Here is a 23916-nt window from a genome sequence, read left to right as displayed (position 1 = left end):
GGCTATTTTTATTTTCTTCCCTTAACATAAAATAATTCACTTTATATTTTCATTATATAATTAATCAAATTAAATAATAACTAATTTAATAATTTTTTCCAGTCATACTACATAACAAGGTAAAATAACGATAACATTACAATATATATATATCATTTTCTTAAAAAGAATGAAGTTTATGTTTGTAGTAGTCCAGAATTGAGATTCCCTATGGTAATTTGGAGAAATACAAAACATACAAGATGATGAAAATGGAAGCTGGAGGAATATCCTCCTATTCATTGAATGTATTGGAGCATCAACAACAAACATTAGAGGCCCCTCAAACAATACATATATTCCCTTCCCCACCCTCCAACTCTCGTGTTTGCTATGGACACTCACTAGCAAAAACAAAAAAAAAAAACAAAAGAAAAAGAAAATCCTGCTATCACAGCAGTTCCTCCCCCAACTTCCAAGATCCAAATCAAACTCTGGTGACCAAAGAATGTGTTCTCAATAAATGGCAACTTCTACCGGTCCATGAATAGCGGTTTCCTAAAATGTTTCTATTACCGTGTCGATCAATTGCATACATTGGTCTGCAAGTTCCAGTCATCCAGAAGGCCAGAAATCGAAGCCTCGAGCTTCTTGGCCTGAGGACCCGGCTTCAGTATATTGACGTCGCCCCACTGGGAGCATGGATCTGACCACCAGCTCCTCTGCCCAGAACACCACGCGCCTGGCACGACTTGTTTGCGACCGCGGTGAAGGATCTTTTCATCGATCATGTCCAGCACCGGGTTATCAACTGCGAACTGCCTTGCAAATGCAGCTCCACTATCTACCATCCGATTAAAATCGGATGTATTAAGGTAGTGTGGTTCCATCTTTGGAGGATTGTCCCAGATCATGAATCTTAGGTCCCCATTTACAGTTGTGTTCTTAAACTCTGGTGCATTGCAAATAACTGAATGAAAGTAGCCTTCTTGAGATAACTTCACATTTGTGAAATACATCAGCAGTACTCGAGGTAAATTATCCCAACCAAAAATGCAAAATTCGAGGAAAGATCGGCTCAAAATTACCCAAGATGAACCTGCAAGGAAAGGAAAGCAGTCAACAACAAACATAAGCAAATCTCATAGGCATAGGTAGTGTTGTTACACAGACAGCATGAGAGGAAAGAATTGCCTGTGTAGAGTTTGAACGCATCAGGGGTTGACCGTTTCTCGGTAGCCTGAAAAATTTGACTTCTCCTTGCTAAATATAGCCCTGGATCAACTACTATAGGATGGAATCTATCGCCTCTGCACAAGCAAACAAATAAATGATCTAAGACCAATTGAATAAGTACCACAAAGTACAGGCTAGCAGAGAGAGTTAACAGTAATTGTCATACATTTTCCATCCAAGGTTGCTAGTGTGATCAATGAAATTCAGGTCTCTCCTAACAGAAGAGAAAACATGAGAAAGATCTGGAAAAATAAACAAGCACAGATCAGTAATATAGAAACAAGAGTTGAGAATATGAAAGATCCACAGAAGTTAAAACAGGAAAAAGTATGTAAGGTTCTTGTCACCTATAACAAAATAAAGTGAAAATACTGTAAATGTTATTGGATTTTAAAAGCAAGATGTCTATGATTGAAGGCCACACTGATGAACCCTAAAATGGAGGACTTATTGAGCCTTCAAAAGCCAACCTATGTAGTTACAAACCAGCTTTTTCAGCATACCTCATATTTCAAAATAAAAAATATTGCTTAGTTGCATTCTTTACTGCCTTCTTATTAACAAGATGGTCCAATATCAAAGGATGTACGTCAATGATCGGCACTATGCAATAGCATGTGCATACAAAGAGAAACAGTGCCCCCCCCCCCCCCCTCCTCTCCTCTTCTTTTTTCCTTTTGGGCACCATAATCACAAAGAAAATGTTTGATATATGAAACTCTTATATATATGCCATAAAGTCCAGCTTGAAACTTGTCAATAGCAAACTGTTATTTTTGTTACTTGTGATAAATTCCAGTAGCTGATGTATATTGGAGTTTAACATACCCATTTCCCTTTTTCTCTAGAAGCATAAGAAAACTGGTTGAAACTTGAAACTAGTATTTAAGCATCTAAATATGCTGTCAGCACCTCCTTTACACTTTAAATCCTAATATTCACATACTATCTTTTGTAAACTTCTTTGGCTCAAAAACTATTGACTGTTTATGCAATAATAGGATTCCAGCATAGAGCCAAACTCTTCAACTCAGACATTGATATGCAATGGCTAAGCAGCTTGTCAAGCAAGCACAGATAATATTGATTTTTTTTTTTCTTTGGTGGGGCTTAGAAATGTAAACTGAACCAGATCACATGACGAATTTCAGCTGAATTTCTTTGGTATGTAGGAAGGCTTGAAGAAGTCCTTAGAATCTGTTGTTTCATTTAAGGAAAGAGCAGTACCTTCTTTCTTTTTACTATAAATCACAACAGGCGTAGCCAATGGGAAAAGTGCACCATCTACACCTCTCCTTCCCCACCCTTGAGGTAGTAAACATTTTACAATCCAAGCCCTCCCTTCCCCTCCAAAATCCTAACTCACAAATAACCATCCCTAATTCCTCACTCCTCTTAACTTTCACATGCCTATGTATGACTAACAAATCAGTTAGAAGACCAATCTTTTCACCTTGTGTCCTATATAAATTCAATTCTACAGCCTAACTCATGATCACCTCCCAGAATAGTGTAAAATTATATGAACAACCAAACTCAGACTAACACAAGGGGGCAGCCCGGTTTAAAAGCATGCTACGCAGGTTCGGGGAAAAGCCACACCAAAGGGGGTAGTGTAACCAGCTTAACTTGACCAATGGCTGATTCCACTCAGAGTAACACAAGAATGATACTAATTACTAAATTGCATTTCATGACCCTATAGCAACCAATTCAAAATTCAACGATAATACCATCTATGAAAGGAAGGTCATTCATTTGGATATTAATTATTAAATCTTAAGTTTCTAATTAATGCCAGATCTCAAACTCCATAAAGCGAGCCTGACTAACAGAAAATGAAAATAAAGCTCCTTAGAATCCGCATAAACTTCCCAACAATAATTACCAAGCCACTACACACAAATCACCTAAGAAGACAGGTCAACTTCATAAAATTGCATTTAAAAGCTTGTTGAATTGAACTTTCTTCTTTCAGTATAATGATTCGGTTATCAAATATAAAAATTCATAACAGAAAATTTGGCATACCATCCTGAGTGATGAGAGGATAATCACGTGCACTCAAAGTAATGAACCAATTCCAACCAGAATCCAATTTCAACATGATGGCAGCAGCACGCAGCGTGAGGGCAACATTGGATGAACCCAAGTACGTGATCCAATCAGCATTTCCAACCACATCAACGTTCCCAAAAGCCCGAATAGCCGGCACCGCCATGACAGCGGAGACAAGGGCCAGCCTCTCGTCATCTCCGGCGTCCCTTCCAAGATGAAGGAGGTACCGATTCCTTGGGTGATAAACCGCCAGCATCAACCGCAAGATCCGATCCTTATCTTGGTGCCCGCCAGAGATAAAGTACGCAAAAGAAGGAGGGTAAGGAGAACCATGCTGAACAAGGGAAGGAAAAGCCTTTGGGGAGCTAAAGGAAGAGAAGGAAGACATTATCAGAACCATGAAAGTGAGGAACACCGCACTGAACAGCGTGAAAAGCCATTTTCTCTCAGCTCCCATGATAGTGGGTGTGGCTTGCGGTGGCGTTGGGGCATATGGCGTGTGGGTGGTTCCGGTGAAAGGAGGGATTTTTGGAATCCGATCGGGTCAAAGCCCGGATTTTGAGATCGTTACGGTTGATGGGGTAGTTCAAGATCTTGGCTTTTCCTAGGTTGGTGTTGTTTGCAGGTTGATGATGATGATGGGCATGGAAGATATCAAACTAACTTACATTAACAACAAATTAAATAAATGGTGGTCGGAACAAACAAATGAAAGCTTAGCTCAGAAAGTTCCAAAATTTTGTTGCAAATAGAGATAGAGAAGTTGCAGTTTGTCACTTAATCAATGATGAAATAAAATCCCAACCTTGCTGTGAGAAAAGGAGGAGCTAGGTTTTCACAAGTTAGATGGGGGAAGATGTTGGGAGTTTCAGAGATCACGGATTCATGCCTCTCTTCTAATGTTTCACATTCTCATTATTGTCATTCATTCATCTCCAAATTCACTATTTTTTTTATTTTTTCCCATGGAATTACTAAGAGAAATGAAACTTTAATATATAACTCTAGCTCAAATAAGACATTAATTATAATAATTAAAATTAATTTTTTTACAAAGACTGTTATGTCTATTGATAGAATTTTGAATTTTCTACTGTTATCCAGGTTTTTTTTTTTTTCTTCAATATGTATATTTTTGTTTAAGGAAAGTTGGTGTGAAAAGGAGATTTATTCCAATAATAAAAGCATTGGATTTTTTGAATGAAAATATAATTTTATTAATGAAATAAAACTGAGATATGTCCAAAACTAAAAAGAGAGATTTATTAAAGCTTCTAGATAAGAAATGAGATTAAACATAAAAATAAGAGAAAAGCTAAAAAATAGCAACTAAGAAAAGATTAAAATGTTATATGTAATAGAACGAGACATATAATTATTTTTTTTTAATGACGTTTTAGGGAATGAATTTTTTTTATTTTTTTAATTATTTAATAAAATATAATTTCTTATCATTTAATATTTTTTTATATATATTTTTTATCAATTTTACTGTTCTACCATTAACCCAATCTTTCTTCTATCTATGGACACTATTTTTAAATACTTTTACAAATCCCAAATTTGGGATGTGATGAAAAATAAGAATGTTATTTATATACTAAAATCGGTCACTAAAATTAGTTATTAATATATTTATGTATAAATATATGTGTAATTTAATTTATTTTTAATATGTATTTATATTTCAATTTATATTTTATACTGATGATTAATTTTAATAACTATTTTTGATATACATTTATTATAGTCAAATAAAAAATTATGTTTTAATATTGTGTTTTTTGTAGATAAACTAAAAAGTTATTATAACTAATTAAATTGATTGAATAATCAATTTACTCGTCTGTTTAAATAAGTATCTAAAATTTTAAGGTGAAAACTTATGTGCAGTCGACTTCACGTGAAGTTGATATTTGAGAGCTGTTAGATGATTTGACTGATTTGACTAAATTTTCATCTAACGACTCTCAGATATCAACTTCACGTGAAGTCGACTTCATCTGAGTTTTCACCAAATTTTAATGATGTATTGTATATATGGCAACTCATTTTTTAAATAAAAAATTTAAACAATACACAAATTTAAAGAGCTAAATAAAATTTTTATTTGTTTATACATTTGATAATAGATATCTAAAATTTGAACATTTTTCATCTTTAAAATTTGGAACATTTACTGGCTGTTAGATTTGTTCAGTTCACTACTAAACATGATAAAATTTAGTTCACTAATAAAAATGGATGAAATTTAGTTGAAATTTATGTAAGGCCAACTTTTTTTTCACCTATAGGATAAAAAGGTTTGATACAGTTAACCAAAAATAAAAGATTCATTTAGTAATCAAGTTGGGTTGGTCTAGTGGTTAGCTCACTAGTCCGCTTAAGCAAGTGTCGGGGGTTCGAATTCCGCCGCTAATCCGCTTAAGCAAGTGTCAGGAGTTCGAATTCCGCCTTGTGCATACAGTAACCCATTGGCCAGCGACAAATCTTTAAATGGAACTCAGTACCGCGATGGATTAGTCCTTGAGTTGGGAGATACCGTGAAAAACAAAAAAAAATTCATTTAGCAGCTTCTTTATTTATTTATTATTATTTTTTCTTTCTTTAAATTTCATTAACGAGTAAAAAGACAAAAGAAATTGTTTGATTCAGGACTTGTTATAATATTCATAAAAAAATAAACCAAAAATTAATAAACTTGTTCTTTTCAAAAAAATAAATTTGTGGTGACGGCTATGCATAGAAAAACCCTATAAAAAGTCAAAGAGAATTTTTATTTTTTTTCTAGTCACCGAAAAAAAAAAGAGATTTTTCCCTCTTATTTCATTTGGATTCACTAAGCACAAATTTTTATCTATTTTATTTATTAAAAGCCACCAACTAATTTCTAAATTTATCATAATTTATTTTTATAAAAAAAATTGAACTTAAAATAAGATCTTTGAATACCCTAAACAACCACATTTTATCAACTATATATTAACTTAAGACACCAAAAAAACTATATATTAACTTCTCTTTCCTTTTTTTATAAACCCAAAAAATCACATGTCCCTGACCAAAATAAAGTAGTTGGGTTAGATAAGTCAAAAAAAGAAAACAAATCAAATATGAGTTGTTGAAATTTGAAAAATCCGTAGGTGATGGTTTCATACTTCATATGTTATAAATTCTAAATTATTTAACTCAAATTTAAGAATAAATATATAACGATCCAAGAGTTTAAAATAACGGAAAGTATTGTTAAAGACGTGTAGCAACGTGGAAGTATTAAAAAAAAAAGCGAGTTCGAAGTTGGTCAGAACATTGTTCCGTACAAATATGAATACGATATATAAGTATTAACTAAGCATAAATCAATCTGATAAAATTAGAATCAAACTAAAATTTTATCATGACTGCATTTTCTTTTATTTTTGTTGACTTTATCAAGTGTCAAGTGATATTTTTCTTGGTAAATGGTGACATTATGGAAGCATAGTTTTTCAAGTTTAAGTATACAAGGGCAAATTGTGATTGGCGAGTTTTTTTTTTTTTTTTTTTTCCTTTCAAGAAGATAAGTTGGACAACTCCTGATTTTAACCATTACACATAATAACACTCATGCATAGTCGCATACTACACGTTTACACTTTACACACTCAACACCCAAGATTCTCATTTGTTATTAGCTTTAGTTAAGTCTCCAATTCAATTGTATAAATTATAAGAAAAAGATCACTACCATTAGACTTTATTTTTCTTGGGATCTTTTAAATTCGGTAGATTAAAGATTAATTCGTTGTGAATCAAAACTTCATTTAAGAATTTGTTGATAGCCAATGGGTTACTGCATACACAAGGTGGAATCACAGCGGGCAATTTATACCCTATCCGCGGGTACCCAACCCGATCCACTGCGGGTAGGATAGCCTGATAGGGTACAATCCGGGTATATCTGTGGGTAGGGTACGGGTTTAGGGTGTAGGGTGTATCCTACCCTACTCTACCCGCACCTCATATATAACACATTACGGGTATCCAACCCGATCCAAACCGTTTGGGTAGGGTAGACTACCCGATCCGCTGCGGGTAGGATAGGGTACGGTCCGGGTATATCTGCGGGTAGGGTACGGATTTAGGGCACATTTTATAAAAAATAGGTATATATTGAAGGAAGTGAGAGTTAAAACCACAATCTCTCATGTAATAACTTACAATAAATGAATAACCACTAAAACTAATTAGTTAATTTAGTAATTTAAAGCATTAGTTTCTTATTTTTTACAATAAGTGAGATCATTCTATATAGTTTTTTTTTTTTTTTTTTTTGGTGAATGAGATAATTCTATTAATATTACGGATAAACAAAGATCATTCTTGCCAAGTGAAATTTTTGTGTGTTGTCCTTAATTATTAAAACAAAAATACACAACCATTCCAAGTCCGTCAAGAACTCGAATCGGGCCCAGCCCAAATGACTAACCTCCACATGATCGTTGGGGGCTTATTTCTGGCCTTATTAAAACACAATTATGTTTTTGGACATAGCATCAATTTTTGAAATACCATGGGTTCTTTTGAACCCAACAACGTTTAATTAGAAAGTAAAGTATTTATAATATTTTACCAAAAAAAAAGTATTTATAATATTGTTTTATTTTATATAAGAGTTTATTTATTTTGACACAGATTACAAAATAATTTTTTATTAAAAATATAAATTGTTTTAATCTATTTATTTTATATTCATTAAATAAAAATATTTAAAATTTTTTACTAATAATAAATTTATCATGTATTTTTAAAGGACATATTAACTAAATTCTTTATATAATATTATTATATACACTTAAAAAATAAATAATAATGTAAATTGATAGGCACTCATTACTAGAAATAATAATAACAATTTGGGTGATTACAATTAGTTTCAGTTTAAAAATGAAAAAGTTGATGTCCAAACTGATTTAATTAGTCTGTCTTAAATTAAATCGAGTCATGAAATTTGTTAAATAACTCAAGCCAAACCAATGTAATTACGTTAGTTTAATATCTTAACTACTTCCTCATATAAATATAATTTCACGTAACTATCCAGTTATTTTAAATATAATTAAGTTGGTTTATATCTCTCTTGAGACGTGTTCAGAGAGATAAGAAAATTGCTTTCATCTCAATTTGGAGAACGAAAAAAACAGAACCAATTGCTTTCATGTAAGTTGGAAAAAGAAAAAAAAAAAAAAAAAAACAGCACCATTTCTCCAATCCCACACTATCTTATCTTCAACTAAAACTAGACACGTGTCACGCATGCCATTCACCTCAAAACGCCGTCGTTTTGCACTCAGATATTTTATCTTTTCCTTTTGAACCCATGCACAGTACTGCTGAGTTCACAGTTTCAGTTTCAGAGTGAAGTGAAGGGAAGACGATAATGGTGGCTTTTGGCGGTAAAAAGATGCGCCAAATGGTTGTTGGCTTCGGTGGAAGTGGCATCGGCCAGGTCGTTGCCGCCGTCACCGTTTCCTTCCTCCTCCGCCTCTTCACTTCTCCCGGTCCCGCACTCCCTCCGGACGATGAAGATAATGACGGCGGCTACGATGTGCCGGAGAACGGCATCCACGACGCGGAAGCTCCGCCGTCCGGAAAGGTTACGCCGGTTACAATCCGATGGAACAACATCAATTGCTCCCTTTCCGATAAATCGTCCAAGTCCGTGAGTTCCTGTTTCATCTCTCGTTCATTTTTTCTTCATTTCGTTAATGCTGAGCTACTGTTTGGTTGCTGAGAAATTCTGAGGAAAAAACTAGAGTATATGTCTTTGATATATCGTGATAATTTGAGAACTGAGAATATAATTTGCTGCACTTGTTAGTTCGATCTGTGTAATAGTCATATTGTTTTATTCGTTCTATCTGTTGCTTTATTTGTTGATCATGATGTTTTAATGAGCAGGTGAGGATTTTGCTGAAAAATGTGAGTGGAGAAGCAAAACCTGGAAGGTTGCTAGCTATAATGGGGCCTTCGGGTTCAGGGAAGACAACTCTGCTTAATGTTCTTGCAGGCCAGTTGGCAGCATCGCCTCGGTTGCATTTGTCAGGCCGTTTGGAGTTCAATGGAAAGCCTAGTTCAAGGAACACTTACAAGTATGCTTTTTAGGAAAACTTTGATTGCTGCAATTTGAGTTCATTGAAGTAACCAAAGAAAGAACCATTCGTATACTGTTGTATTGCTGTAGGTTTGCTTATGTGAGGCAGGAGGATCTCTTCTTCTCACAACTCACTGTTCGGGAAACATTGTCTCTTGCTATAGAACTCCAGCTTCCCCACATTTCATCTGCAGAAGAGAGAGATGAATACGTGAACAATCTCCTTTTCAAACTAGGCTTGGTGAGAGTCCCTCATATTCCTTGACTGCTGGGTCGTATATGTTGTTATATAGCAATATTTATTCTTTTCCTAAAACCTTTACAGTTTCGAAGTTTCCTCTTACAATGGATGTTGATTTTTTCTTCTACTCTGACATGTTTTGTAATAAGAATCGCCATTACAAGTTACTTTGTGTCTCTTATATAACTAGTTTTAGCTTTCCGTTTCAAATTTTGATTGAAAAGATGCTACAATTTGGATACCCTATGTTGCTGATATTACACGTTTTGGCAATTGTGTGTTTTTCTATTCAAAAGGTCAGTTGTGCTGATACCAATGTTGGTGATGCGAAAGTTCGTGGAATCAGTGGTGGTGAAAAGAAACGCTTATCCTTGGCATGTGAATTACTTGCAAGCCCATCTGTTATATTTGCTGATGAACCCACAACAGGTAACATGGATCTTTAAAATTTGTTTGCTTCACAGTGAATTTGAACAATATATCTGTAGCATACCTTCCTGCTAGCTCGTACTCAATCTGGATAGCCATTGACATATAAAGTATACAGTTTAAAAGGTGCAAGATAGCACTTCTTTTTTATTAACTCTGGTTTTTATGTGTAAATGGGCTGCTGGCAAATGTGGTCAATTTTCTCACACAATCATAGCATATTATTTTCCCTCTTTTCATAGAGTTACATGATCTGCTTTCAGGACTTGATGCCTTCCAAGCTGAGAAAGTCGTGGAAACTCTTCAACAACTTGCCCAAGATGGTCATACTGTAATTTGCTCTATACATCAGCCAAGAGGTTCAGTGTACAGTAAATTCGATGACATTGTCTTGCTAACAGAGGGTTCACTTGTGTATGCTGGTCCTGCCCATGATGAACCGTTGGCATACTTCTCAAAATTTGGGTAATCATCTCACATTCTGACCCTTCTTTATCTTATGCTGTCTTATACTCTTCACACTTAAGGAATTTTCTCTATGAAATATTATTTCTAGGACCATGTTATAAAACACACATGCATATGAATGCTCTACATTCTTATCTCACAATTATTTTCCGTAAATTTTAGTGATCAAATATGTTTGCCTCCCAAAAGGAGAAAAGGATCTGAGGCATCAAATTTTCAATGTTTGTGTGCTTGATTGTTTAACATCGTCTCTCTAAATTTTATGTTTCATTGTTACAGATAAGAAAAAAGTGGTAATTTGATTTTACTAAAGTTTTATTAATGATCTTATGGCTGTTAGTACCTAGCAATTGGCTGATAATTGTCGATATAACAGGTACCACTGCCCTGATCATGTGAATCCTGCTGAATTTTTGGCTGATCTTATATCTGTAGACTACAGTTCTGCTGATAGTGTTTATTCCTCTCGAAAAAGGATCGATGGTCTTGTCGAGTCATTCTTGCAAAGGCTATCTACATCTTTTATAATATATGCAACTCCAATTACTGTAGATGAGCTCTCAAAAAGTAGAAAGAAAATCAGTAGGAGGACTATTGTGCAGAAGAAAGGAGGTTGGTGGAAGCAATTTTGGTTGCTTCTTAGGCGAGCATGGATGCAGGTCTGCCTTTTTCTTTTCATTGTCTGGCTAGTCATTAGAAACAGGGCCTGAATAAAGTTTCGTTTTTCAATTTTTTGTCATGATGTTTCTTAACAAAAGACTTGCAAGATTCGCTGAAGACATTTGGCAAAACATAATCATAAAACTGGCAATCCAATGTTGTTTATATATCTTGTGTCTGGTGCAGTTTAACTGTTTAATTTCCAATCTGCTTTTAGCTTCAACAGTATCACGTTTGTTTTAATTTCTTCATCCGTATGTGTAAGTGTTGGATTGTTCTTTTGTTTTGGGCACAGAGAAGATGTGTTTGTATAAGTAGTTTATTTCTTTCAGATTGTAAGGAGAGTGAAACTTATATTTCTCATTCTACTTTATTCATGATTCTCTGGCTGATTAGGCTTCCCGAGATGTACCAACAAACAAAGTTCGAGCAAGGATGTCAATAGCATCAGCAATTATCTTCGGTTCAGTTTTCTGGAGAATGGGAAATTCCCAGACTTCAATACAAGACAGAATGGGATTACTTCAGGTTTGTGATGTTCTTGATTCATGTAACCTGTTTCTCATTTGACCTTGTAAAACAATTTTGAAATGTTTGTATGTTAATTGTTATAGTTGATTTATGTCCTGGTTAAATTGGAGAAAATCTTATCAACATGCTAGCATGATCTTCTGTGACGGGTTATGCCTCAGCTATATCAACACACAGTGGAAAAAATGTACTAAAACTTTTGTACACTAAGTCTCATTTTTGGTTTACACATGTTTCTTTGTTTGGGTTTTCTGTGCACTCTATATAATAAACAACCTGTGTAAACGAACCCTTTTCTTCCTATGTTAGCAAATCATTTTTTATTGATATTAAAATCATATAATGTAGTCAAAACAATTGAACATAATAGGAAGGATATAGTAATGAAAAGGTGACTAACCTTTTATATTTTTGTTATGCTATTTAAATGAAAGTTTCATTGGACAAAATTTCGTTTGCTTCATTACATGGATGGACTCTCAGGTAGCCGCAATAAATACAGCTATGGCAGCTCTCACAAAGACTGTTGGTGTATTTCCAAAGGAACGTGCCATTGTTGATAGAGAACGTGCAAAAGGCTCCTATTCTTTGGGTCCCTATCTGTTCTCAAAATTGTTAGCAGAGATTCCGATTGGAGCCTCATTTCCATTGATGTTTGGTGCTGTTTTATACCCAATGGCTCGTCTTCATCCTACTTTGCTCAGGTCAATTTCCTTATAGAGCCTTAAAAAGGGAAAATTTATCTAAAGTACTCTTTCCTATAGGTTGTTAAAATAAGTGGTTCCCCACATATGAAGTTTCCATGATTTCCTAAAGGCCATAACTTGAACCATTTATCCTTAAAACTATAGAAGACCTATAAAGCTAACACATTGAGATAAGTGATAAATGAATGTTTTGTAGACAATAAATAACATCTTCTACCCTTTTCTCTGGAATTTTTGTTTGTCTTAATTTTATGGAGGAAAAAAAATAATAAATAAAAGGCTGAATTCTGGGGAGTAGGGAATAGAGATGCAGAAGTTTAGTCTCTGTCATTCTCTTTCCACTTCCCTTTTTGCCTCTGTTCTTTGGATCACTTTATTTCAGTTTTCTTTCGAACTTATATATTGTTGATTTACAAGTTTTACATTTTAGATTTGGGAAGTTCTGTGGAATTGTCACCATGGAGTCTTTTGCTGCATCTGCAATGGGTCTCACTGTTGGTGCTATGGTTCCAACCACCGAAGCTGCAATGGCGGTAGGCCCATCTCTTATGACAGTTTTTATTGTATTTGGAGGCTACTATGTCAATCCTGAGAATACCCCCATCATCTTCCGTTGGATTCCCAGCGTTTCTCTAATTAGATGGTAAGCACATTCTGATTCTAGATGTTAGAAGAGTTCCATAAACCAGAAACACAGAGCTGAAAATCTTACCAAAGTTAAGCATTGGTTTTTTTAATGGTACTATGACTTTCTAATTGACCCATGCACACTTTCAGGGCCTTCCAAGGACTTTGCATCAATGAATTTAGCGGTCTTCAATTTGAGCATCAGAATTCTTTTGACATTCAAACTGGAGAACAGGTGACAATAGAGTCCTGGCTTCTTTTTTTTTTTTTTTTTTTTTTTTTTTCAAGTGGAAATATGATCATGTTTAACCGAATTAATAACAAAGTCAAAATTATATACATTATGTCGTGCACATCAAAGCCAAAGAATTTTTTTTCAAGTAACGAAAAATAAAATAAACGCAAAGGGAAGCTTGACAACATGGTAACTTTTGGATTTGAAAAAGGATGGGGGGGAATTTTTTCTAAACTGATCTGATGGTAGAACAATACCAATAGCTGTGGTGCGTTTGCTTTCACCTCATCTCTTACTTAAGCTAAAATTAGTATGTCCATACTCTTGTTAATATTGCCATCATTTCCGCTTCAGTTGTGTTTAAATTAACTTGTGATCTATTGTCTACTTTTCGTGCATAACTATTTTTGTGGAAGATATTTTCACACATTTACCATGTAGTTATCTGATTTTCTACTTTCAGAATATGTGGAAAGATGGTAATTTAATGGGATCTACTATCTTGAATGCTGATTCAATTTCCTCTTTCTATGTTCCCCTTCCCTCAATGTCTTTTGCAGGCACTTGAGCGCCTTTCCTTTGGAAAAAGTAGGATTAGTGATACAGTGTTAGCACAAAATAGAATACTGTTCTTCTGGTATTGCACCACCTACCTTCTCCTTGAGAAAAACAAGCCTAAATACCAGCAACTTGAGCCAATCCCACTTGAACAAAACAAAACACACTTCAAACTCGAGGAATTAAACCCTGAACAAGTTGATCAGACACTTGAATCTCAACCTGTCAGCCAAGATGGATCCAACCAGCCTCTTGAGTCACCTGAAGTGGATCCTATTGGTCCATTTGTCTTAGAAGGTTTGTAATCAGTTGGGCACTAATGCTGTTCTTATCAGATATCCACCTATTTATTAATTTATACAATACAGGTACTAAGTAAAGAGATACATATCTTTGCAAAGGATGGCCTCCTGCAGTCACTGAGGCCCTAAGCCGTTCCCCATAAACATGGACCACACACAATCAAGATGTGATTATCGAACATACAAAAAGTCAACTTTTCTTGAAGGTCTTTACTTGTAAAAATAAAATGAAAAATTAGAGTGAATTTTGGCCTCTTGAGCTGTATCATGTTCGATTTTACCAGCTGTTCTCCATTCAATAACAAGCATATGTCGAAATCATCCATGCAACGGGTTTTGTTGAATGTGAATATTACTGTAATTAACAATACGTAAAGGTCCAAGCGAGTAAAGGTTTTCTGTTTATGAACTTAGGATGGCATTAACAATTTAACATGTGCCTAATTGATGGCAGGTGGAAGCCTAGTTATTCCTAATCGTTCGTTCTTAGGCCTAATTGATGAGTTGTTTTCGATTGCATTAGTGGATTTTGTTGGCTTCCTAGTGTCAGTAGTGTGCTTGTTATTATTATTATTATTATTATTATTATTATTATTATTGTGTGTATTTATCATTATTAGGATTTGTCTTTCCAAACAGATTTTTTTTAAAAGATTTTTTTCATTGTGTTACGTTGATTATTGGAAGCAATTGAATACGCCAAACAACGTGAGAAAGATTAAGACTTAAGAGAGAAGGCTCTTACTTCTTAGAAGCAAGGAAACACACACGCTACCCTTTATTCCAAATATGCGGTGTGACGTATACGTATGTATTATTATTGATTGCTACCCATTCCTCTGGCTCTTTCTCGGAAAACAACTTGTATATTTCGCCCTAACTTCACTCCAACGTCCTTCAATTCCCTCACGCTGCATCATCAACAATATATATATACACACAACCTGGCCACATCATAATATCATATCCATAATAACGTCCATCCACTATACAAACTAAAAAAAACAATGCAATCAAGAACTTGTCTCTTCTCTCTTGGCCTTCCATCACTCCCTCCTCCTCCACGGCGTAATTCATCACTACCCTTTATTTCACACACTAATAGGAGGAGCTTTATATGTGCATCATCATCATACGGGCACCACAATTACAATGATGGGAAGTTGGTGGATGAGGACATGATCACTCTTAGATGGAGAATCCGGGAGATTGAGATGGATGAAAATAACAACAATGAAGGTCCTTCTGATTGGATGAGCAAATTGGAGAAGAAATACTTTGCAAACTATGAGTCAGATGTGTGTGAGGCAGTTGGATTCTTACAGAGAATGTTAATGGACACTAGACCTTCCTTCGCATTCGCCATGGTCGCTCTGCTTATGCTAACCATGTCAACCTCAGCTTCACTACTACTCTTTAATCTCGTCCATTATTTATTAGCCAACCCAATCATGTAATCTTTCAACCAGATATGTATATAGCATTAAATTCTTCGATGCTCAACTAGCTAGTGTTGCATGTGATGTAATGAGATCTTAGAAATAAATAAATGTCATGTTGTTATTAGAGACACTAAATCACTAATAGTAGGTTGAATCATTTGGCACTTTAAGATTATAACAAGAAGTAGCAGAAAAACAGATGCTAAATTCTAGAAGTGGAACTTCTAGATACTATACTCAAGGTTCCTAATTAAAAAAGGAAAAGTATAAAAAAACTAAATTGGTTCGACTTGTCTATAACGCCGTTATATAGTTGGCAAGTAATTAATTAATTAAGATTAATTAATTATTATATATCATCATAGCTCCACTAGACAGATGCATGAGAAGAGTGGTTCTGATGTTGGTTCTAGATTGTTGAGTTTAATTTCTTGGTACCCATTCTATACGTGCCGTTTCGGTTGTATTTAACTACAATTTTTTGTTGACAATGTCAATCTTTCTAGACACAATTGCAAAATAATGTTTAGTTGTAACCCGAATCTTATGCTGCTTTTTGAATCAAACTTTGTTTCTTCCTCAAAATTCAAGGCCAAATGATGACACTTCCAGTTACAAGCCTTGCAAGGGATGACCCCGTCAAATATTAAATTACTAAAAAATAAAAAATTAAATAAATACATATTTGATTTTTATTGGTGAGACATGAATCAGAATATAATAGTATTTTTTTTATATTCACACTTGAAAATTGAAAAATGAAAACTCATTATTTCTTTACGATAAAATCAAACTATACCAACTGGTAAGTTAATTAGTTGGCCATCTTACTATTTAAAGAAAACTTTTTAAAAAACTTCGAACAATATTATTATAGACTGAAAATTTGGTGCAGGTGATAAAATTGTGAAAGAATAGGAAAAACAAAGAAAAGAACTTTTATTGATTGTTGATTGAATTGAATTGTACTGAAGTGTGTTGTAAACTATGAGGGTAAAACTAAATATATATAGAGTATTGTCCTATGAAAGATAAAAGCAAATAAAGATAAGATAAGAACAATTAAAGATAAGATAAAGATAATATAATAAAGACTAAAATTAAAATTGAATTTTTGTATTCTGTTGAGCTGAATTTGTGGGTCACGATACTTCTTTATTGTTGTCATGGGCTAAAGTAGAAGAGTAGTTTAATAGCAGGTAACATTATTGATTTAGCATAATATAGCGATGATAATAAAGGGAGTAGTTCAATGCCAACTTCTATGTTGAGAATAATATGGATATAGAATATATAATTATATACTGAAATTATTATATGTATTCTGCAGGTTCCATGCAAAATGCATAAACCGAGACTCACATGTTAACCATTAGGTCGGCGTTGCCCATAATAAAAAATTATTTGAAAAATTCCTAATCATATATATTGTTATTAGATTATTAGAAACAGTTGAGGCAACGTTGAAATAGATAGTAATAAAAACAAAAGCGCCGTCCTTTGTTTTGTTTATTACTAATATCAATAATTAATGTTAAAGGTCAAGCCTCTTTTATTTCTGCTCCATCACTTTCTCTTCTTCCTTTGCCCCACACTCTATAGTCTATACCTTCTTCGTATTTTTCCATTACTTTAATTATTTCAGCTCGTGCTATATTATGCATATAATTCAAATATCTCACCTAGGAGTGTTTGCGGTATAGTTTGGATCGGTTTTGAGTAAAAAATTTATCCAATTCAAACACTAATTTTGCTTGCGGTGCGGTTTGGATTGAATGACTTTAAAAAATCTGATCCGATCCGATTCAATTTCAAGCTGTTTGGATTGGATTGGATTTGTGGTTTTGTAAATTAAAAAAATTAAATACATATAACAAGTCTTAACATCAAATTTTAAATAATCAACAATAACATAACAATTCTCAACAATATTTTTAAAAGCCAACTATAACATAATAATAGAAATAAAATTATAGGTTCGTTAAAATAAATAAATAAATAACATTTTGAACATAAAATATTTATTAAATAATAATAATACTGAATAATATAAAAATGTATAACAAATTGAAGGCTCAATTTTTTAGTTATGGAACCGTTAGTGTGCTTTCCTCGGATATGGAAATAGGAAGAAATAGACAAAAAGGTGGGACAGCTTTATATCATTTTTAGGTGAAAGAACTCGGAGGGTCCGAGTTCTTTGTTAAGCAAAAATAAACAAACAAGTCGGAGGGTACGACTTGTTGATGGCTGGAATTTGAATTTGAATTTTAACAATGCAAAACGGACCGTGAGTTTTGTATATATATATTTTTTATCAAGCTGAAAATGAAATCGTAGGTCCGAGTTCTCTTTTTTAAATATTAATTTGAATCTGCCAATGGTAAATGGTAGGTCCGATTTAGGTTTATTGAAAATATCAGATTCCGTGTTTTTTTCTCCTTCATGGTATGTAACCCAAAAATTTGTTAGTATGGTTTCTGTTATTATTTAATAGAATAAGAAAAATGGATAATAGAGTACTTTTGAAAATGTATTATTTTGAATGATAGAGTACAAAAATAATACACATTTCTATTCAGCTTCTAATAATAACAACAGTAATAATAAACTTCCTAACAATAATAATTTTAATTATAAAATATTAAAAAAATTAAAAAAAAATCTATATCTGATAAAAATGATAATAATTCCTAAATTCAATTTCTAACCACAACAATAATAATTAGCCACCTAACAATAATAATTATAATTATGAAATATAAAAAAAATTTAAAAAATTTAAACGGAGAAAGGAAGAAGAAGAAGGTGGAAGCGAAGTTGAAAGTGATTGTAACCGGATAATGAAAGTGGATTGCATGAGTCTTTGTTTGATTTCAGGGCACCGTTAGGGGAGAAGCTGCTGAGCGATGCGTGTCCAGGCTGCATCAAATCGGACCGTGCGTATAGTGAAACGCAATTCGGACGGTCCGTGTGGTAAATGGGAACTCGCAGGGTCCGAGTTGTGGTTTTACTGACACCACAAAATTGTAAAGCACTTCTCTCCCCCATATCAGAGTCCAACGCCATTCATGTATCCATATGCAAATTAAATAGCGCAAATTGAACATGTTATAAGTATAATTGTAAATATAATAATAAAATAATAATATTATAATACATTATGCGATTTAGATTGGATTGGATCGGATATAAAAAGTAGATCCGAAATCTGATCCGATCCAGCGATTTATAAAAAATAGAATCCAATCAAATTCGAATTAGTATAATTTTAATCAATTTTCAATTTGAATTAAATTGAATGAACGATTTAATTTAGGTCGGTTTGAATTTGAACACCCCTAATCTCACTTATATTATCATCAGATTCTTACTTGTGACAAGAATTATTATTCATGCAATGCACCTTATAATAACAGGGACTGATTACCTGGTGTTATTATATTTGAGGGACACGCGTCACTTTCCAATAGGCCGCCACATATAGAGAGACGCGGTTTGAAGCAGATGTTAATTACCTGTCAATAAAAAAATAAAAGAAACACGGTTTCGCCACATTACTTAATTAGCTTGGCTTCTTCTCTAATTAAGATTAAGATCAGATCCTTAATTTACACCTCCTTTTCAATTATTCAATTATTTCCCAACTGTGCTTATTATAAATATCATCATCATAGGAATTGAATCCACTTCATAGTTTATAGTAAGAAAAACATCATCCAACACATAAATATATACTTGATAATGCAATCCACTTCTCTGATAAATTATTCCTCATCAGCACCATATTTTCATGGAAGGAAATTAGGGAAATCTTCACTCATAGTTATGGCATGTTGGAAGAATAATGATACCAACAATAACAACTACTATGGTGGTAGATTGGTGGATGAGAGCATGATAGTGCTGAGGAAGAGGATCCATGAGATGAAGATGATTGAGAGGAACTACGAGGCACCTTCTGATTGGATGGATTGGGAGAAACAATATTACACAAGCTATGACTCCATGGTGTTGGAAGCCATGGCCTTTCTCCAGACACAGTTGATGAACACAAGGCCAAGTTTCGCTCTTGGAGCTATGGCTCTTCTTGCTCTCTCTCTTCCAACTTCTGCTGCTCTTCTTTTCTTCCATCTTCTTCACTTTACCAACTCTCTTTTCTCTCCTGGGATCCATTAGATACATTCATACAATACAACTAGTACTTAGTGCTTATAGATTAGAAATATTTGTTTGGAAGCATACTATATATTAATTTGGTATATGAAAGCAAAATTAAAAATTAAAAGATCATGAGCGTCCCTAATTTTATGCACACTTATTCATGTCTAATAATTGCATATAACTGTGTCAGGCACTCTCCAATTTCTTACAAAAAAAACTTCCCAAATATGGTAATATATTGTCTAGTCTAGAATGTATAATAGTGGTGCAGCAACATATATATATATATATATGAGATAACAAAAGAAGAATTGAAAAAATTATATTGAATTAGTTGGATCCTTGACAAAACTGTATTATAAAGCCTTCTCTTAATCCTTTTATTAGATATGAACTTAAGTAATTAGTTTCTCTTAAACTTGAGAAATGTTGTATTAGAAGATGGATGAATAATCGATATAAATGAGAAAATTTATAGTGTAAGATTGATAGAAAGAATGTATTATTAGGTCCTTACTGATATATGATTAGCATGCATGCACAGAAACAATGATGGATGATTGATCATGATTATTCATGAGCAACACAAGCAACTTGGCTAGTTATTAGCAATTCCAAGGTTGTTCTGATTCTCTATCTTTTTGCTGTCAAAAGATACACACATAATTAATTAGAATAATCCAGAAAATTATTGGAATTAACCACAGTACTAGTACACTACTTTTGGTATATGAACGAATGAATATACTTATCGTACAGAAATTAAATGGTGGATGGGAGATGAGATGGAAGAGGCCCCTTCAGTCCAAGACACAACAGCGAGAGCTAAACAACAGCTCCTGCATCGTCGGATCAGGATCACACCATGCGACCATGATGGTATGCTCTTGAACCGACGAGTCAGCAGCTGTGTTTCAGCCCTCTTCTACTGCTTCGGACTGGACTGAAGTGAGCCCCTTCTTCTTCTTACTCCCCCCTCCATTCATCACAACAATGATAATATTATCATCATTGGTTACAAACACAAACATGCATATCTTGTGTGTCTTCTAGGGTATTTTATTCTCAAACAGAATTAACCTAGCTACTAGCTAGGGTTTTGAGTATTCCTGAAGAGAGAGTGTGTGTGAGTGAGATCTGGTACGAGGAAATTGATTAAAGCCAATGAGGTGTGAGAAAGCTAGAGGGTGGGGTTTGTTTAAATAATAAAGAAAGAAAGGAAGAAGCTAAGGATATTTTGGGGACATGGAAATCTAAAGGCAGGCTGAGATGAAGATTTTGGGGCAGTAGTAGCTAGCTTGAGTTGAATTATATATAATGATGATATGGTTGAAATTGATTTGAAGAAGAAGACTAAGACTACACTATCATTATTCCATCCATGACACTATAGTACACTAGTGATGAGGAGGCCAAGTTATATCTAATCAAAACAGCTGGAAGGCCTTAACATTATTATGTATGTGGCACAAATTCTTAGAGAGTAGGAGTAGTGAATCAAATGGTGCAGCAGAATAGCTGTCCCAGTTGCATTTCTTTGCATCACAGATATATGTATCCTTCCCCCCTACATCAGACCCCATCTAACAACTTGTTCTTTCTTACCTAACCCTAACACTCTCATTACCTTGTCCTTTCTCCCCTTATTAACTACCCATGGTAAATTTCAATTACAACTTCAATCTCTCTTTGACTTATTAATGACCTCACATCAATGCTATCTTGCATGCATGATGTTCAATTCATTCCAAATACTTGATTGATACTTGTGATTAAGAAATAAGTATAGTTACCATCTTATCTAATCTTAGGAAGTGTCATGCAATGTTGCTTCCCAACCAGTGATTATAGATAGGGTTCTGTGTAGTTAGTTGAATCCCAACAATTTGTTTCATCAAATATATATATAATAAAGTGGAGTGATAATTAGGATTTTTTGTTTTAATATGGGAGAGTGAAGAGAGTTTTACGTTAATGTTACAAAAAATAGAGTTTTACAGTGTTCTGGGAACGCTGTTCTGTGCAAACACAATACGCAGAACATGTATTATACTGACAATACGCAGACTGTGTATTTACAATACACAAACTGTATATTATAATTTAATATTAAAATAATACAATACGCAGTTTGTGTATTGTCTTTATAAATTAAAAAAAAAATTTGATCTGACAATTCGCACCTGCAAATTCTATAGTCTCCAGAATTTTGTAAAACACCATAACTTCTAATATTAAAGAATTACACCCATTTTTATCCAATATCCAAAAAAATTAACCTGATAATTAATGTAGTTAGTTACTGGTCCCTAAATAATGAATGTGATGAGTGGTGTGAATATGAATAGAAAGATGGGGAGGCCGTACTGAACAGTAAAATAGGTTGAATGACAGTAAGCTAGCTAGATAGCATGTAAACTTTGGGAAATGAACACATGCATTGTATTGTTTACTCAATACCTGAGTTATGAGTTATGAGCCCCAAAAGATATGAAAACACTTCCTTTTATAAAGAAAAAAATAGGAAAGTACTTTCTTCGTCATTTTCGGGAACCTTTCTTATATTTGGGTGATGGCGGGTTTTATCATCATGACTTATCAGCCATTCTCACTACTCAATAGTCAAATGGGAATCTTTTTCTCTGTTCAGTACCGTCTTGTCTTTTCTTTTCACTTCCTTTTTATATCTTTTTCTGTTTTTTAATTTATTAATAACATTATCTTTTTTTTTGTTATTGGACTGGAACATTATCTTTATTTTGGGCTATATAAATAGGGTCTATCCCAATACAATTTAGGCCCAAAGATGATGGGCTAACAGGCCCAATTGACCAAAAATGTGAATGAGAATTGAGGATGTATGTATGTGACCAAGAATAGCATGCATGCATGACATCTTAAAGATAAAAAACAATTCATGACCCAAAAAAAAAAAATAGAAAATAGAAAATAATCTATTTGTATGTTACCTAAGTTCTTCTATCTGTGCAAGTTTAAGTAGATTGAATTACAAGAGTAGCATGCATGCATGACATCTTAACAATCAAATAATAACAGTAACACCTAGATAATTAATAACCTAGTAACACAGATAGTTTGAATTTAGGGGAAAAATAGAAAAAGAAAAACTACCATCTACTCTAGAACTTTATTATTATGCTGCATCGTCATAATATTATATATAGTTCTAAAAGTGCTTATTTAAAAAAAATATATAATAAAAAAAAAATATAAATAATCAACAACATTTTTAATAATGTGTAAAAAATATGAATTAATAGGGTTAAAAGAATAAATTAATCTTAAATTTAATTAGTAGCATTAAATTAGAATGTAGTGCATTGTTATTTGATTAATGATTGTTCATGTTGTTTAAGATGATCATTGTTTATCTAGCCAGGGACGGATCCAAAAATATTATCATGAGGGCAATAACATATATAATATTAAAAAATTATGCAAAAAATTATATAATATAAAATGTATTTGATGGTTTCAGTGGCTAAGAGAATGGAGGTTGAATCTTAGCCCCCTTTTTGCTTAGTAACACTTGCTGGCCTTTGAAATAACTTCAGGAGACTTTTCTGTTTTTATCTCGTCCCTAGCCACGAGACTTTTTAGTTTTATCTCGTCACTTGGCACGAGATATTTTTTTGTTTTAGCTCCTGTGCAGTAGAAATAGAAATGGAGTAGTAGAGAAAGAAGATTACACCCAGATATATCCTGGTTCAGCTGCTAAGTGCAATGCAGCCTACATCCAGTCTCCATAACAACAATGATGGAATTTCACTATAATCAACTTGATTACAAATTGTAAAGTGCTAACCCAACTTACAAGGGGATTCCCACAGAATCATGAAATACAACATAGACGTACAAAGGAACTCTAAGGACATCTATGGCTTTTTCTTTTAATTTTGCACTCTCTGCCTTTTTCCGCTCTATGGCTTTTTCATACAAACCTCACTGTTTGCCTTTTTCCATGAGACTCAAGACATGACAAAATTAAACAGAAAAAATACTAAACATAATACATTGAAGGAGAAGAGAAAACTGTTAGCTCAGGTAGCTCTAAGAATTCTGTGCCTTGCACTCTCACACTTTCGCCTTGCTCCAAACAGTGGCTGTTCTCTCTTCTTATAGAAG

General features: G+C 33.7%; 3 protein-coding genes across 3 annotated transcripts; 2 read left to right on the top strand and 1 right to left on the bottom strand.

Annotated features, from left to right (window-relative positions):
• Positions 1 to 125: 125 nt before the first annotated feature.
• LOC112775916 (beta-glucuronosyltransferase GlcAT14A) lies at positions 126 to 4414 on the bottom strand. Its single transcript, XM_025819817.2, has 4 exons — positions 3247 to 4414; positions 1382 to 1457; positions 1174 to 1289; positions 126 to 1078 (listed from the first exon to the last, which is right to left on the bottom strand). The coding sequence occupies exons 1-4, from the start codon at positions 3728 to 3730 to the stop codon at positions 564 to 566; spliced, it is 1191 nt and encodes a 396-aa protein (XP_025675602.1). The 5' UTR covers positions 3731 to 4414; the 3' UTR covers positions 126 to 563.
• A 4002-nt stretch (positions 4415 to 8416) lies between these two features.
• On the top strand, positions 8417 to 14573 carry LOC112776095 (ABC transporter G family member 7). The gene is made up of 12 exons (XM_025820080.2): positions 8417 to 8974; positions 9214 to 9404; positions 9497 to 9647; positions 9944 to 10076; positions 10340 to 10541; positions 10921 to 11203; positions 11601 to 11732; positions 12219 to 12439; positions 12873 to 13085; positions 13220 to 13304; positions 13865 to 14159; positions 14231 to 14573. The coding sequence occupies exons 1-12, from the start codon at positions 8693 to 8695 to the stop codon at positions 14239 to 14241; spliced, it is 2199 nt and encodes a 732-aa protein (XP_025675865.1). The 5' UTR covers positions 8417 to 8692; the 3' UTR covers positions 14242 to 14573.
• A 4648-nt stretch (positions 14574 to 19221) lies between these two features.
• Positions 19222 to 19894, top strand: LOC112779661 (uncharacterized). Its single transcript, XM_072227799.1, has one exon. The coding sequence runs from the start codon at positions 19351 to 19353 to the stop codon at positions 19783 to 19785; it is 435 nt and encodes a 144-aa protein (XP_072083900.1). The 5' UTR covers positions 19222 to 19350; the 3' UTR covers positions 19786 to 19894.
• Positions 19895 to 23916: the final 4022 nt, after the last annotated feature.

Source organism: Arachis hypogaea, chromosome 19 (genome assembly GCF_003086295.3).
Source record: "Arachis hypogaea cultivar Tifrunner chromosome 19, arahy.Tifrunner.gnm2.J5K5, whole genome shotgun sequence".
Lineage (NCBI taxonomy): Eukaryota > Viridiplantae > Streptophyta > Magnoliopsida > Fabales > Fabaceae > Arachis > Arachis hypogaea.
Note: the sequence above shows the minus strand (reverse complement) of the source record. Positions and strands in the feature narration are given on the sequence as shown.